This window comes from Microcaecilia unicolor, chromosome 14 (genome assembly GCF_901765095.1).
Source record: "Microcaecilia unicolor chromosome 14, aMicUni1.1, whole genome shotgun sequence".
In the NCBI taxonomy this organism is placed as follows: Eukaryota; Metazoa; Chordata; class Amphibia; order Gymnophiona; family Siphonopidae; genus Microcaecilia; species Microcaecilia unicolor.
The window spans coordinates 23,401,116-23,418,064 of record NC_044044.1 but is presented as its reverse complement, the minus strand read 5'-3'; the positions used below and the strand labels follow the sequence as shown (position 1 = coordinate 23,418,064).

At 37.8% G+C, this 16,949-nt stretch overlaps 2 protein-coding genes across 2 annotated transcripts; both read left to right on the top strand.

The window, feature by feature from the left end:
- Nucleotides 1-5,100: 5,100 nt before the first annotated feature.
- LOC115457639 (olfactory receptor 1019-like) lies at nucleotides 5,101-5,685 on the top strand. Its single transcript, XM_030187151.1, has one exon. The coding sequence runs from the start codon at nucleotides 5,110-5,112 to the stop codon at nucleotides 5,683-5,685; it is 576 nt and encodes a 191-aa protein (XP_030043011.1). The 5' UTR covers nucleotides 5,101-5,109.
- Nucleotides 5,686-15,306: 9,621 nt separating this feature from the next.
- On the top strand, nucleotides 15,307-15,930 carry LOC115457743 (olfactory receptor 472-like). Its single transcript, XM_030187319.1, has one exon. The coding sequence runs from the start codon at nucleotides 15,355-15,357 to the stop codon at nucleotides 15,928-15,930; it is 576 nt and encodes a 191-aa protein (XP_030043179.1). The 5' UTR covers nucleotides 15,307-15,354.
- Nucleotides 15,931-16,949: the final 1,019 nt, after the last annotated feature.

The following is a 16,949-nucleotide window of genomic DNA, read 5'->3' as shown; positions in this document are numbered from 1 at the left end:
GCCTTGCATGGATCCTCGGGTAAAAGTTGATAATATTTAGTGTCCAATATCTGGCGTTGTACTTCTATGATATAGGACTCTTTATCCTGAACCACAATAAAGCCTCCCTTGTCGGTATGACGAATGATAATGCTAGAGTCCTCCGGCAATTCTTTTAATGCCTTACGTTCCAATCGAGAAAAATTAACAAATCGTCTACTATGATTCCTTCTGATTGATTCCCGACCTTCCAAATTTTCTAAATCCGTCAACCAGTGAAGTAATTTCAGGAGAGGGCTGATATGGGCATAATGACTTTGGCGAAATATTAGTTGTGCGGCAGAGTTTTGAACAGATTGAAGAGGAGCGAAATGGCTGAGTGGAAGACCTGAGAGAAGCAAGTTGCAGTAGTCTAAGCGAGAGGTGATGAGAGTCTGAATAAGGGTTCTGATAACATGTTCAGAAAGGAAAAGGTGAATTCTGGTGATGTTATAAAGGAAGAAACGACAGATTTTAGCAATCTGTTGAATATGGGCAGAGAAGGAGAGGGAGGAGTCGAAGATGACCCCAAGGTTGCGAGCAGACGAAACAGGAAGAATGAGCATGTTGTCAACAGAAATAGAGAATGGAGGAAAGGGAGAGGTTGGTTTAGGAGGGAAGATAAGGAGTTCAGTTTTGGACATGTTGAGTTTCAGGTGGCGGTGAAACATCCAGGTAGCAATGTCAGAGAGGCAGGCAGATACCTTGGACTGGATTTCTGCCGAGATTACTGGTGTGGAGAGGTAGATCTGGGAGTCATCAGCGTAAAGGTGATACTGAATCCACCTAGATTTTTGACGAAATATAGACATGTCCCCCGTGTGATCTTTTTGTGTTGAAAAATATAACTTGACTTGCAAGCTACGAATAATACGTGCCAAATCTATACATGTAGAGAAAGCATTGTGTCGTACCGTCAGTATAAATGATAATCCGCGTTCCAGTACTTGTATTTGTGTCGAAGTGAACTGTTTGTTGGAAATGTTTATAACATTTGACGTCGAAGGTGACTGGATCTGGTTACTGGTCCTTGTCCACCTAAAAATGTAGTCGCAACTGTAGGTGTGGTCATACTGTGTTGGACAGGTTGATAAGCGCCCTGAATTGTGTTAGAACTTATATGTGGAATTGAAACTGGAGCTGATGTACCCTGAAAAGATTGCACAAATGATGTTGAAGGAACATGTGCATGTTGATAATGTTGAGGATAATAATAGTATTGTTGCTGGTCGTGATTACCTCTGCGACGGCCACCCCGGCCACGATATCTTCCCCCTCTTCCTCTGCATCGGCCATGCATATACTGGCCGCTATCAGATCTATCATCGGAACTAGAAAAACCTTCTGGAATGATATTTTGTTGAACGTCCTGCGGAGGAATCTGTTTCACGTGAAACCAGTTATAAACAGGACCCATCGCATAATCTTGTTGGTCACGCTGAAATGTTTAAAGTTTGGTTTGACGCAAGGCATGGTAATATTGGTCTAAAGATGATAATTCCAAACTTATTTGTTCTTCTGGTTTAAATGTCATATCAGGTGTTGAAGATAACATTTGTAATTGGGTAATAACCCCATCTATGTTAATATGTAATTCTTTCACCATATCCTGGGTGGTTTCTACAACCAACAACATCAAATCTCTGGAGCAACGATTTAATATAGCTGCCCATCATTCCAAAAATGCTGAATTATCCTGAAATATTTTAGGTTCCTTTTGAATTCGCAATCCTCTAGGGATCATCTGATGTTTAATATATTCAATGAGTTGTTGTTCATGTAGTTCCAGTCTTATCATATTGTGTGTTTATTGAACATAAAGATAAGTGCTGTTTGATATATTTTTGAGAATCTTGCCATTGGTGAAAACTGGTGCTGGCTTATATAAACTATTACATTTAAGGCTGGTTTCCACAAAGAGGCTGGTTTAGAAGGCACTTAGAAAGTGGGGTGAATATACCAGTCGGTTAGCACTTATATGGTGTTTTAAATACACATAAAAGGAGTAACCCGATGAAAGAAGGGCTACACCACTACGCAGCAGTGCAACTGAGTGCCAAGTATAGTGGCAATACCTGAGGGTACTCCAAACAAAACAAAAAATACATATACACATAATATGGCAATATTTTTGAATACATCAGTATGATTTTGATTTAGGTATTATAGATCCTGGTTTTAGAAGTACATTATATTCTATTTATTTACCAGAGATTTGTGGATATTTTTCGTTTTGACTTTATAAACTAGGCTTAAACAGTTCTCTTTTGTTATTTCTTCTTATAAAATCAAGCTCATACCATCTTCAACTTTTTACCTGATCAAATGCAAAGGGTCATCAAAACCTCATTATACAAGAAAAACAAATTAGACAAACGTTTAAGCAATGAAAATAATCTTTGAGTTCCTGTGATGACCTTCGTTCCCAAAGCATCATGTCCCAGAAGCTTTGACTATCTTTATAACCTGATTTATTCCAAATCCAGACATTATTAATGAAGAGGTAACTGTGTGCCATAACTGAACATCACAAGTCAGTTCACAGTTTTTTGCTTATTTGTTTTTTCTTCTTAAAGCCATGCACTTGGATTTCATTTAGTTCCACAGCTCAAGCTAAGATGAAATTCACTACCGTGCTTGTCTCATTGATGAGGAAAGGAACATGCAGTATGTGGAGAATGGAGGAGTAGCCTAATGGTTAGTGCAATAGACTTTGAGCCTAAACAACCTGGGTTCAATTCCCACTGAGGCTCCTTGTAATCTTGGACAAGTCCCTTAAGCCTCCATTACCCTGGTTACAAAAGCTCAGGTTTTAAGCTCTCTGGGGGAAGAGAAAGTACCTGCATATAACTCGTACAGCACTGTGTAAATCTAGTAGAACTATAGAAATGGTTACTAGTAGTAGTATTTTTTCACCCAAACTGTGCCTTCTCAGCTTCATTATAGTTTATGTGCGGTACATTTTTTTTCTTTTTTATCAAAGACCTCAGCATGGGCAGAAACGACCTGTTTGTTTTCAGTGTCACTTAAACATACGCCATATCGTCACCGGTCTTTCTATTTATTTTTTTTTTGTTAATTTTTATTTGCATAAGTTTCATACGCTTTTTTCTTTTCTTCTATCTTATAGTTTAAATTGCAACCTTCAAGTTAATATTTTACAGAGATGTATTTAGCTTGTCCATGATGTTGTTGGCTATAGGAGGGTTTTTTCTTCCGACATGGCACATGTTACACCGTCGTGCGGCTTTCTCAAGGATAACCCCCACTTAGATTGCTCTTACTGGCTCGCTGACTGTTCTAACTTTACACCTATCCAAAATTAGAACAGTCGGCAAGTCACAAAGATCTGAAGTTATAGGCATGCTTTATCTCAGACCAGTATTGGGTGGATTACAAATCATTACAGGATTTGCTAAGTATGAAATGCAACGGTTTATATTTCTTGACCAAATCCATGATTCTGATTTCAAAATTATTCTTTAACCATAACATAAAATACATTTCCCTATCTAAGAGTACTTTGTTCTTTGTCAGAAAGCAAAATGACCATCAAAATAAGCGATTGAAATTCTGGAACCTTTTGGTAAAACAGATTAAAAATGTATCCATCTGGACCATGGTTTTTGAAATGTGATTCTTTCTGCCCATCTTCTTATCAGAGAAGAATCGTCCCTTCAAGTTATTGTCTGCTTAACTGAATCATTAACATCAAAATCTGACTTTTTGAATATATGACAAGATTTATCTCAGGTTTTTCTAACTCTGCAGACAATGAAATATGGAAAATGTCTTATTATTTCAGAAACCAGACCACCTGCTCATAACTTTCTACAGCAACGATATAGGAATCAGTCTATAGAGTTCTTCCAGCTCATGAGTAAGTACTGTTAATATTGTGAAATGAGCCAAAAATGGGAATCTCAGCTGATGATTTTGAAAGAGATTTCAGTGCAAAGTTTATTAATTTTCATTTATGCAATTCACAGTCATAAATTAAGCAAATACACTTATATATAAAGTAGAAATCCAGACATTTACACATATACCCCAAAATTACATAAAACAACTGAATTAATATCTAGTCCACAATATAGGGTTAATTTTACTAGAGGAAAATGTTTGAGTGTGGAAGTCTGATTCATGCAACATTTATTCTGTTTATATCTTAAGTGTAATAGCTCGGCTTAGTAATCAGGGCCCTTGGTTCAAAAACTGTGTGTCTTCATTTTCACCTTGAATCTCTTTCCAGCTATATTTGGTATGGATAAGAAGAGGTAGAAACACATGTGAAAATTAAAAGCATGTTGGAAAGCAGATGATTAAAAAAAAAAATTGCCACTGCACCAATAGACTTTGAAGGAAACTAGATGAGCGATTTGCTTTGCTTAAACCTCTGATAGCTGCATGTACCTTTTAAGAACTTAAGAATAGCCATACTGGGTCAGACCAATGGTCCATCTAGCGCAGTATCCTACTTTCAACAGTGGTCAATCCAGGTAGCAAGAACCTGGCAGAATCCCAAATAGCAGCAACATTCTAGAACCCCAAAAAGTAACAAGATTCTAGAATCCAGAAGAATAGCGAGATTCCGTGCAGAATCTCAAAGAGTAGCAACATTGGAGCCCATGTATATCTCATGAATATTGAATGTATATTTCAAAATAGGCATTATTCATTCATCTGCAATATTTCTTTTTTTTTTTGTATATATAACAACAGTTCATGAACACGGAAACCATAAAGGGAGAGAATAAGACATCAGCCACAGGATTCATCATTCTGGGATTCTTTAACCAAACTCAACACCGTGCCTTCATTTACGCAATAGTTGTACCAGCCTATGTCATCTCTATGCTGGGAAATATTGGGTTCTTAATATTAATGGTCTCTGACCATCATCTCCACAAACCCATGTATTTCTTCCTCAGCAACTTGTCCTTTGTAGATATTTGGAACACCACAGTCACTGTCTCTACGTTGCTACAAAGCCTATTAAAAGAGAAAACCTTTATTTCATTTTCTTCATGTATGACACAGCTGTACCTGTTCACAATTGCTGTAAGTACAGAATTCTGGCTTCTCACTGCCATGGCCTATGATCGTTTTGCAGCAATATGTAAACCCCTTCATTACCCACTCCTCATGAACAAAAAGAATTGCGTTTTACTTGCAGCTTCTTCCTGGATAACCGGCATTGTTGATACAATTGCTGTTGTAGATCTTATATCCCATTACTCTTTCTGTGGCTCCAATGAGATTAACCATTTCTTCTGTGACCCCAATGCACTGTTAAAACTGTCCTGCAGTGATATTAAGAACTTTGAAATAATAGTACTTACTGAAGGAGTTTTTATGGGTGTTGCCCCATTTCTATTAACCCTGTTATCCTACATATTTATCATTCTCGCCATCCTGAAAATCCGTTCTTCTGAAGGGAGAAACAAAGCCTTCTCTACCTGCTCCTCTCACTTAACCATTGTTCTTATTTTCTATGGCACTGCAACAGTTGTCTACATGAGCCCAAGCTCAATGTTTACACCAGAGCAAGATAAAATGTTTGCCCTTCTGTACACGGTAATTATTCCCATGCTAAATCCTTTAATTTATAGCATGAGAAATAAAGAAGTAAAAAATGCCCTGAGAAATCTCATCTTTAGAAAATAACATTAAAGGAAAGAAGACATTATCATTGTCATCTGAAAATTCAACAGCAATTAAGTATTTTTTCTTGGTTATTCCTGTTACTCAATAAAAACCATTATAAAGTTCATAAAATTCTAAGTTTTCTTTGTATCATTTCCTGCTTTTCTTTGATTCATTGAGCAAGAAGGGGGCAGATAGATACTAGAGATAGACAGCCAGAACATTTTCAGGTCATTCTTTTGTTTTTAGGTCCAGAATGAATGCTATTGTGAGTTTGAAGTCTTCTTAAAGAGTACATACTATGTATGAGTGTGCACTCATTCCTGGTAGCACGTGCATGAGTGAACCATCATGCCAGTGCAAATCATCTTGCATGTGTGCACCATTGGGAAAGAGCTTACTCGCTTTGGAGGGAATTCAATAAATGGTTCTGAACCTTGGCACCAAAAGATTCAGTGCTAAGCGCTATAGTATAATAGACATACACTTTATATAGAATAGTGTTTAACATGGATCCTGCTCCAAGTTCTGGGTGTCAGACTTACGCCTGCTGAAATCTGGAGTAACTATCAGCGCCAATGTTAGGCATGGTTAGGCAATATTCTGTAATTCTGCACGCAACTTTTCAGAATGTCCCCAACATACCCATGGTCATGCCCCCTTTTGAGATACGCACCATGGGAGTTAGACAACATACCTTATAGAACAGTGTACTTCCAGATGTGCATGCAAATTTTATTGTGTGCCAAGGAATATCAGATCAGTCACCTTACTTTCAAATTCTTCCTACTTTCTTACTCATCTATGTTACAACTTTGCCTTACCTTTCACTACCAATTATAATGTTCTGTTACGTATTGTGTTGTCATTGCAAGTAGTATACCATGCCATACTTTGTATTGTTACTTGAATATTTTTACTGCTGTAATTGCCTATTGCTCATGTTTGATCTATTCTTACTGTACACCGCCTTGACTGAATTCCTTCAAAAAGGCGCTAAATAAATCCTAATAAATAAATTGGTTGCTAGCACTCAGTTATTGAAGGTTCAGAGTTCATGATCCAATTTATTTTTGTGTGCATCTTGGAATCACACCCAAATTTTGGTGTACAAAGTTGGGCACCATATATAGAATCCAGGAATTTGCACTTTATTCACACTTCTTAACAAAAATGTGCCCTCATTGCATGTCGTGCACACTCTTTAAGAGTATGACCTATTATTAGCAAACAACATTTCATTGCAAATGATAGCCATCCCCACCATTTGATTTATTTATTTTGACATTTATACCCCACATTATACTAAACATACTTGAGTTCAATATGGCTTACCATATGACCATTTCTTTCCCTGCCCAGGATTTCCTTTTTCTGGGTGGTGGTAAAAGAAGGGCCTCCGTGCGTGGCAAACCCATGTGCCAATACTACCAGATGGCTCCTTTTACCCCTACTTGGTAGAATGGGCGCTTTATATGCTAAAATTAACTAGGCACCAGTGTGAATATCGGCCAGTGTCCGGTTAGCCTCCAGGTAATTGCTGATAGTTACTCAATGTGGGGATGTGCGCAAGCCCCAGAACTGAATATCCAGGGACATTTCAGCCCATGGCTATGAGAAGCTCAGAAGCCACTTACCACTTTGAGCCGAATATTGATCTACATGAAGATTCTATATATGACACATGGAGGCATACAACGAAATTCAAACAAACTATTGATACCGGCAAGAATATATTACTTCTACAATTCGACATGTCAAGCGCCTTCGACATGGTTGATCACGAAATCCTACTACACATCCTTGAATACTTCGGCATCGGAGGCAATGTTCTTAATTGGTTTAAAGGATTCCTAACCACACGCTCATATCAAGTGACATCAAACTCGATTACATCAGCCACATGGACACCTGAATGTGGAGTTCCACTGGGATCTCCCCTCTCACCGACTATATTCAACCTAATGATGCCACCTCTGGCCAAACTGCTATCTAACCAAAACCTCAACCCATACATTTACGCTGATGATGTAACGATCTACATCCCATTCAATCAAGACCTAAAAGAAATTTTCAAAGACATCAACCAAAGCCTACACATCAGGCACTCTTGGGCAGATGCCTTTCAGTTAAAACTCAACACAGAAAAAACCCAATGCCTAGTACTTACATCTCAACACAACACGAGCAAATTCACCACCATCAACACACCAAAATTAAACCTACCCGTCTCGGAGACCTTGAAAATTCTTGGTGTTACCATTGATCAGCACCTAACACTTGAGAATCACGCAAAAAACACAGCCAAAAAGATGTTCCAATCAATGTGGAAATTAAAAAGAGTAAGACCATTCTTCCTGAGGACCGTCTTCCGTAATTTGGTACAATCATCAGTACTCAGTCATCTAGATTACTGCAACTCACTCTACGCTGGCTGCAAAGATCAAATACTCAAAAAACTCCAAACAGCCCAGAACACAGCAGCCAGACTCATATTTGGAAAATCAAAATACAAGAGTGCAAAACCTTTACAAGAGAAGCTACACTGGCTCCCACTCAAAGAATGCATCACGTTCAAAGTATGTACCCTAGTACATAAGATCATCCATGGCGATGCCCCAGCCTATATGTCAGACTTGATAGACCTACCACCCAGGAATGATATAACATCTTCTCGCACATTCCTTAATCTTCATTTCCTCAACTGTAAAGGTCTAAAGTACAAATAAATGCACACATCAACCTTTTCTTATACGAGCGCACAGTTCTTGAACGCATTGCCACGTAACCTGAAAGCGGTCTATGAACTGACCAACTTCCAGAAACTACTAAAGACCCATCTCTTCGACAAGACCTATCACAAAGACCAAGTCATGTGAAACTCCTACATATACCCTGAATGTAAATTAATGCCTTCTGTTATCACTATTATGTATTCTATTACCATTCAACCCAAATCCTCTGTAACACCAAATGTCTACTCTCTTCTCATTTCCACTATCTATGATGTATTGTAAGCCACATTGAGCCTGCAAAGAGGTGGGAAAATGTGGGATACAAATGCAATAAATAAATAAATAAATAAAAATAAATAAATAAATGTATGGATTTGTGTGTGCTTCTAATCTACGCATGCCCTTAAATTGTTTAATGTGCCAGTTAATCATGATAATTGGCCAGTAATGACAAGTTATCAAAACTAATTGGCCATAGTTGTAATTTACGCGTGTGCTTTACTAAGCGGATTCTGTAAAGCGGCAAATGTAAATTCCAACATGTGTAGCCAAATAGGGGGCATAGTCATGGGAGGACACTTGCAACGACTGCAGGAACAGAACTTGTCGTTGCAAGCGTTTATTTGTTTCTAGTGTTAACACATTTCGAAAGGTGACAGCTTCGCATTCCAGCAGAGCTGGGGCTCCCTGTTTTCATCCGGAGTATATTATTTGACACCTGATGTAGGCGCTTGTATGCATCGAAACACGGCCCGTGTCAGGTACCTTTTTTTACTTTTACCATTAAAGACTGTTGGATTTAAGTCTCCAGTGGTGAATCGTCTTTGGTCAGCCTCTCCTTTTTCCTGCCGGGCCTATCAACCACATCTACATGTGTGGTGATAGAATTTGGGCCACGTATTTACACCAGCTTTTCACTGGCATAAATGGATGCACCTAAATTTAAGTGTCTCCACTTGGCCCTAGTGTATTCTATATACCTCATCTGAATTCAAGCACGTCTTATAGAATACGTCTTGGTGTCTCTATCAGGCACGCCTAGGTTCTAGGCACCATGTAAAAAATCTAGCCCTATGTACCCAAGCCTTCACCCTCCCTTTCTGCTCTTCTGCTTTCACTTCTGTCTGCTACGTTATTAGGCCTGTTTGTTTTCTAAGGGTAGGATTCCTCTTTCCTGTCATATTATCTAGCTCCTTTCCCCTCTTTGCCGATTTTAGATTGTAAACTGCTTTGATCTGCAGGCTAGCAAAAGTGGTACAGAAAATGTAAATAAATAAATATACTCAATCTACATGCAGGAGGTCTAGACATATATTTTATAAAATATTTAATCACCCATTAACACCTTTTTTTCTGACCAGGTATAAATTTATGCTACAGCATTGTGTGCAGTGGGCAATGATTCTGGGAAACTATTATCTAAAAGAACACAGGCACTTCTGTTGACTTTATAAACTAGACTTAAACAGTTCTCTTTTGTTATTTCTTCTTATAAAATCAAGCTCATACCATCTTAAACTTTTTACCTGATCAAATGCAAAGGGTCATGAAAACCTCATTAACAAGAAAAACAAATTAGACAAACTTTCAGGCCAACAATGAAAATATTCTTAGAGTTCTTCTGTCTGTGGTGACCCTCGTTCCCAAACCATCATGTCCCAGAAGCTTTGACTATCTTTATAATCTGGTTTATTCCAAATCCAGACATTATTAATGAAGAAGCAGCAGGTGTGTGCCATAACTGAACATCACAAGTCAGTTCACAGTTTTTTGCTTATTTGTTTTTTGTTCTTAAAGCCACGCACTTGGATTTCATTTAGTTCCACAGTTCAAGCTCTACGAATGAAATTCACTACCGTTCTTGTCTCATTGATGATGAATGCAACATGCAGTACGTGGAGAATGGAGGAGTAGCCTAATGGTTAGTACAATAGGCTTTGAACCTAAACAACCTGGGTTCAATTCCCACTGTCGCTCCTTATAATCTTGGACAATTCCCTTAACCCTCCATTACCCTGGTTACAAAAGCTCAGATTTTAAGCTCTCTGGGGGCAGAGAAAGTACCTGCATATCACTCGTACAGTACTGTGTACATCTAGTAGCACTATAGAAATGGTTATTAGTAGTAGTAGTTTTTCACCCAAAATGTTCCTACTAAGCTTCAATATACTTTATGTGCAGTACAATTTTTTCTTTTTTATCAAAGACCTCAGCATGGGCAAAATCGACCTCTTTGTTTTCAGTGTCACTTAAACATACCTCATATCGTCACTGGTCTTTCTATTTTTTAATGTATTATTTTTTTATTTGCGTAAGTTTCATACGCTTTTTTCTTTTCTTCTATCTTATAGTTTAAACTGCAACCTTCAAGTTTATATTTTACAGAGATGTACTTAGCTTGTCCATGAAGTTGTTGGCTACAGGAGGTTTTTTTTCATCCGACGTGGCACATGTTTCGCCGTCGTGTGGCTTTCTCATGGATAACCTCCTCTTTGATTGCTCTTACTGACTCGCCGACTGTTCTAACTTTACGCCGATCCAAAATTAGAACAGTCAGCAAGTCACAAAGGCATGAAATTATAATGCAATGCTATATCTCAGACCAGTATTGGGTGGATTACAAATCATTACAGGATTTGCTAAGTATGAAATGTAATGGTTTATATTTCTTGATCAAATCCATGATTCTGATTTCAAAATTATTTTTTACCATAACATAAAATGCATTTCCCCTATCTAAGAGTACATTGTCAGAAAGCAATATGAAGATCGAAATAAGCGATTGAAATTCTGGAACCTTTTGGTAAAACAGATTAAAAATGTAGTCATCTGGACCGTGGTTTTTGAAATGTGATTCTCTCTGCCCATCTTCATGTCAGAAGAATCATCCCTTCAAGTTATTGTCTGCTTAACTGAGTCATTTCAACATGTGTTAACATCAAAATCTGACTTGTTGAATATTTGACAAGATCTATCTCAGGTTTTTCTAACTCTGCATACATTCAAATCTAGAAATGTTCTTTTTATTTCAGAAATAAGACCACCTGATCATAACTTTCTACACCAACGATACAGGAATCAGTCTGTAGAGAACTTCCAGCTCATGTGTAAGTACTGTTAATGTTGTGAAATGAACCAAATCAATCAATGGTACTTATATATAAAATAGAAGTCCAGATATTTACACATATACCCTCTCTAGTCCACAATATAGGGTTAATTTTACTAGAGGAAAATATTTGAGTGTGGAAGTCTGTTCTTGCAACATTTATTCTGTTTATAGCTTAATTTTCTTGACTGATTTACAGACCCATTGAGTTAGCATGTAGACATAGACTAGTTGTTAGAACTGGAAGTTCAGAACCAAGGAGGAATCCCAAATTTAAATCCTACTACTGCTCCTTGTGATCTGGGGCAAGTCACTTAGGAGGGAAGTTATCAACATGGGCTACCGTTATGATGTGTAATGTTACTCTTAAGCAGGACTCATTGCCCATGTTGATAACTTCAACATTTCGTCCTCTTTTGCCTTGGATATCAACTTAGATGGCAAGGTCTCCAGGGTCAGATAAATACCTACTCTACTCGAATATAATTGTCTTTGCCCTACTACTAAACATTTTGAGCTAAATCCAATCCAAATGGAGCACAAACACCTTATTGATAACTTTGACTAAACTGGTTAGGATTGACATCTGCAGTTCATGATGTGGAAATATTTGTCAGTGCCAGGAGACGAAAGTCACCAAATTCCTAAAATTTCACATGAGTATCATTATAGAAACCAATAGACCAAGAAAGGAAGAAGAAAGGAAAAGGAAAGCAACCATTTTCTACTCTTAGGAGTCATATTCAGTTGAACTAAGAAGTGATTCATTTAGTTGAGTTTACTCACATTTAAACTATATTACTGAGTCCATAGTCTTGCAATTAAGAGTATAAAAATTCAAGTGATAGCTTATGTCAAGAGATTGTATATTTGGGGTGAGAAGAAAAATATGGTTCTTGACAGTTTAAATGGGGTATTAAATGTATATAACCCAACTAAGAAAGTGGGGATTGTTTCAATATTTGTGGTGCACAGTAATTATGTACCTATGGTATTTCACATGCTTAATTTATTTATTTTTTACATTTGTATCCCACATTTCCCCACCTATTTGCAGGCTCAATGTGGCTTACATAATACCGTAGAGGCGTTCGCCATCTCCGGTACAGAAACAAGTACAAACAGTTATAGTGGTCGGAGGTTCACGTGTTATAGACACGTTGGGGATTCATAGAGAGGAAGAGTTATGCAATGTCTGTTTCAGGCTTTGGTTTCATTGTGTTGCAAGGTTTAGGCATCTAGGTTGGGTCGACGGGGTATGCCTTTTTGAACAGGTTAGTTTTTAGTGATTTCCGGAAGTTTAGGTGGTCGTACGTTGTTTTCACGGCTTTTGGTAGTGCGTTCCACAGTTGTGTGCTCATGTAGGAGAAGCTGGATGCATATGTTAGTTTGTATTTGAATCCTTTGCAGCTTGGGTAGTGGAGATTTAGGTATGTTCGCCCTGATCTGATTCTTGTTGGTAGGTCTAAGAGGTCTGTCATGTAGCCCAGGGCTTCACCATAGATGATTTTATGGATCAGGGTGGATATTTTGAAAGCAATACATTCTTTTATTGGTATCCAGTGTAGTTTTTCTCAGAGGGGTTTGGGGCTTTCGAATCGCGTTTTCCCAAATATTAGCCTGGCTGCTGTGTTTTGAGTGGTTTGAAGTTTCTTTATGAGTTGTTCTTTGCATCCCGCATATAGTCCATTGCAGTACTCTACATGGCTTAGTACCATTGTTTGTATCAAATTGCGGAATATTTCTCTCAGGAAGAATGGTCTCACACATTTGAGTTTCCATATTGAGTGGAACATTTTCTTTGTTGTGGAGTTAACTTGGCCCTCAAGTGTGAGGTTGCGGTCGATAGTAATGCCGAGTATATTCAGGCTGTCTGAAATAGAGAGAGTGTGGTCTGGGGTGCTTATGTTTGTGGGTTTTTACATATATTTTCTCTTGTCTATTTTCGTTCATATCAGAGGCATTGTGCTATGAATGAATGGTAAACACTTACTAATTTTCATATTTAATAAGATATTATGGACCCCTTTTACAAACTATGGGCATCTACATGCTAAGACTACTAGCACACCTTTTTAAAAGACCCCACATATGAATTATTATATGATTTATTTAAAATGTTTTCTACATAAATGCTGCTTTATTCCACTTTTTAAACGTTTTTCTCTTGCAAAAAAAGGTGTGTCCACTCTCATCTGTCAATGACATAAGCGGGCATACCTAAGTGTAGACATGCCAATGCTGACTTCTGCTAGCATTCAATAACAGACACTTGTTGTCAAGGTGCCGTTATAGAATTGGCAATCAGTGTGCGGCATTAACCTGCTTACATTTTGGTGCCCAGTTACACAACTGCCCTCAGTGTCATGTTTGCCTAAAATGACAGGAAAGAAATCAAAATAATACAGAATCTTTCCCTATAGGGTGCACAAGTGTGCTCTGTATACATATGTAAATAATGCATGCATGTTCACACTTTTTGAAAACCTTCCAAAATAGCACACACTCTTTCCCAGCAGTATGCACTCTTCATGAATAACATGCACACTCTTTCAGAGGAGTTTGCAGTCTTTCTAAAAGAGAGGGTACTGTTAGCAGTATTGTTACCAAAACAAATTTTAACAAAATCAATCTTAAAAATCCAGTTATTTGTATGGAAACTGAACAAAATTAACATTTTTGGGTTGCACACCCCCACCATTCAGAAAACCAGAGTTCTCCTTTCCTTTCCCTGTTTCCCATTTCCATGCACCATTAATTAAATGAGCACAGTCTTAAATCTTACAAACTAAGGACCCTGTTTATTAAGGTGTGCTAATATTTTTAGCATACACTAACACTAGAGACACCCATATATTCCCATGGGTGTCTCTAGCACTGGCACATGCTAATTTTTAGCATAACAGCTTTTCTTGGTAAACAGGGCCCTCAGTTCAAAACTATGTGTCTTCATTTTCTCCCCACTTTCATCTCGAATCTCTTGCCAACTATAGTTGATATGGGTAAGAAGAGGTAGAAACACATGTGAAAATTAAATGGATGTTGGAAAGTAGATGATTTTAAACCAATTGCCACTGCACCAATAGACTTTGAAGTAAACTAGATGAGTGTTTTCCTTTGTTTAAACCTCTGATAGCTACATGTACTTTGTAAGAATAGCCATACTGGTTCAGACCAATGGTCCATCTAGCCCAGTATCCTGTCAATCCAGGTAACAAGAACCTGGCACAATCCCAAATAGTAGGAACATTCTATAACCTCAAAGAGTAACAACATTCCAGAATCCCAAAGAATAGCAAGATTTCAGAACCAAAAAGAGTAACAAAATTCCAGAATCCTGAAGAACAGCAAGATTTCATGCAGAATCTCAAAGAGTAGCATTAAGGGATCCCATGTATATCCCATGTGTATTGCATGTATATTGCAATATAGGTATTAATCAATCAGCTGCAAATTTTGTCTTTTTTTATATAACAGATCATGAACACGGAAACCATAAAGGGAGAGAATATGACATCAGCCACAGGATTCATCATTCTGGGATTCTTTAACCAAACTCAACACCGTGTCTTCATTTACGCTATAGTTGTACCAGCCTACGTCATCTCTATGCTGGGAAATATTGGGTTCTTAATATTAATGTTCTCTGACCATCATCTCCACAAACCCATGTACTTCTTCCTCAGCAACTTGTCCTTTGTAGATATTTGGAACACCACAGTCACTGTCTCTACGTTGCTACAAAGCCTTTTAAAGGGGAAGACCTTTATTTCATTTTCTTCATGTATGACACAGCTTTACCTATTCTTAATTGCTTTAGGTACAGAATTCTGGCTTCTCGCAGTCATGGCTTATGATCGTTTTGCAGCAATATGTAAACCTCTACATTACCCACTCCTCATGAACAAAAGGAATTGCACTTTACTTGCAGCTTCTTCCTGGATAACCGGCATTGTTGATACGATTGCTTTAGTAGATGTTATATCCCATTTCTCTTTCTGTGGCTCCAATGAGATTAACCATTTCTTCTGTGACCCCAATGCACTGCTAAAACTCTCCTGCAGTGATATTAAGAACTTTGAAATACTTTCACTTTCTGAAGGAGTTTTCATGGCTGTAATCCCTTTTCTATTAACCCTGTTATCCTACATATTTATCATTGTAGCCATCCTTAAAATCCATTCTTCTGAAGGGAGAAAGAAGGCCTACTCTACTTGCTCCTCCCACTTAACCATTGTTCTTATTTTCTATGGCACTGTAACAGTCGTCTATATGAGCCCAAGCTCAATGTTTACACCAGAGCAAGATAAAATGTTTGCCCTTCTGTACACGGTAATTATTCCCATGCTAAACCCCTTAATTTATAGCATGAGAAATAAAGAAGTAAAAAATGCCCTGAGAAAACTCATCTTTAGAAAATAAGATAAAAGGAAAGAAGACGTTATCACTGTCGTCTGAAAATTCAACAGCAATTAAGTATTTTTCTTTTCATGGCTATTCCTGTTACTCAGTAAAAACAGATATAAAGTTTATAAAATTCTAGGTTTTCTTTGTATCATTTCCTGTTTTTCTTTTAATCATTGAGGAAGAAGGGGGCAGATAGATACTAGGGATGGATAGACAGAACAGGTCATTCATTTGTTTTTAGGTCCAGCATGAATGCTATTGTGAGTGTGAAGTCTTCTTAAAGAGTGCATACTATGTACGAGTGTGCACTCATTCCTGGTAGCACGTGCATGAGTGAACCATCATGCCAGTGCGAATCATCTTGCATGTGTGCACCATTGGGAAAGAGCTTACACGTCTTGGAGGGAATTCAATAAACGGTTCTGAAACTTGGCGCCAAAAAATTCAGTGCTAAGCGCTATAGTACAATAGACATACACTTTATATACAATAGTGTTTAACACGGATCCTGCTCCAAGTTCTGGGTGTCAGACTTACGCCTGCTGAAATCTGGTGTAACTATCAGCACCAATGTTAGGCATGGTTAGGCAGTATTCTGTAATTTTGCATGCAACTTTTCAGAATGTCCCCAACATACCCATGGTCATGCCCCCTTTTTGAGATACGCACCATGGGAGTTAGACACCATACCTTATAGAATAGTGTACTTCCAGATGTGCATGCAAATTTTATTGTGTGCCAAGGAATGTCAAATCAGTCACCTTAGTTTCAAATTCTTCCTACTTTTCTCATCTATATGTTACAACTTTGCCTTACCCTTCACTACCAATTATAATGTTCTAGTATATATTGTGTTGTCATTGCAAGCAGTATACCATGCCATACTTTGTATTGTTACTTGAATATTTTTACTGCTGTAATTGCCTATTGCTCATGTTTTATCTATTCTTACTGTACACTGCCTTGAGTGAATTCCTTCAAAAAGGCGGTAAATAAATCCTAATAAATAAATAAATTGGTTGCTAGCACTCAGT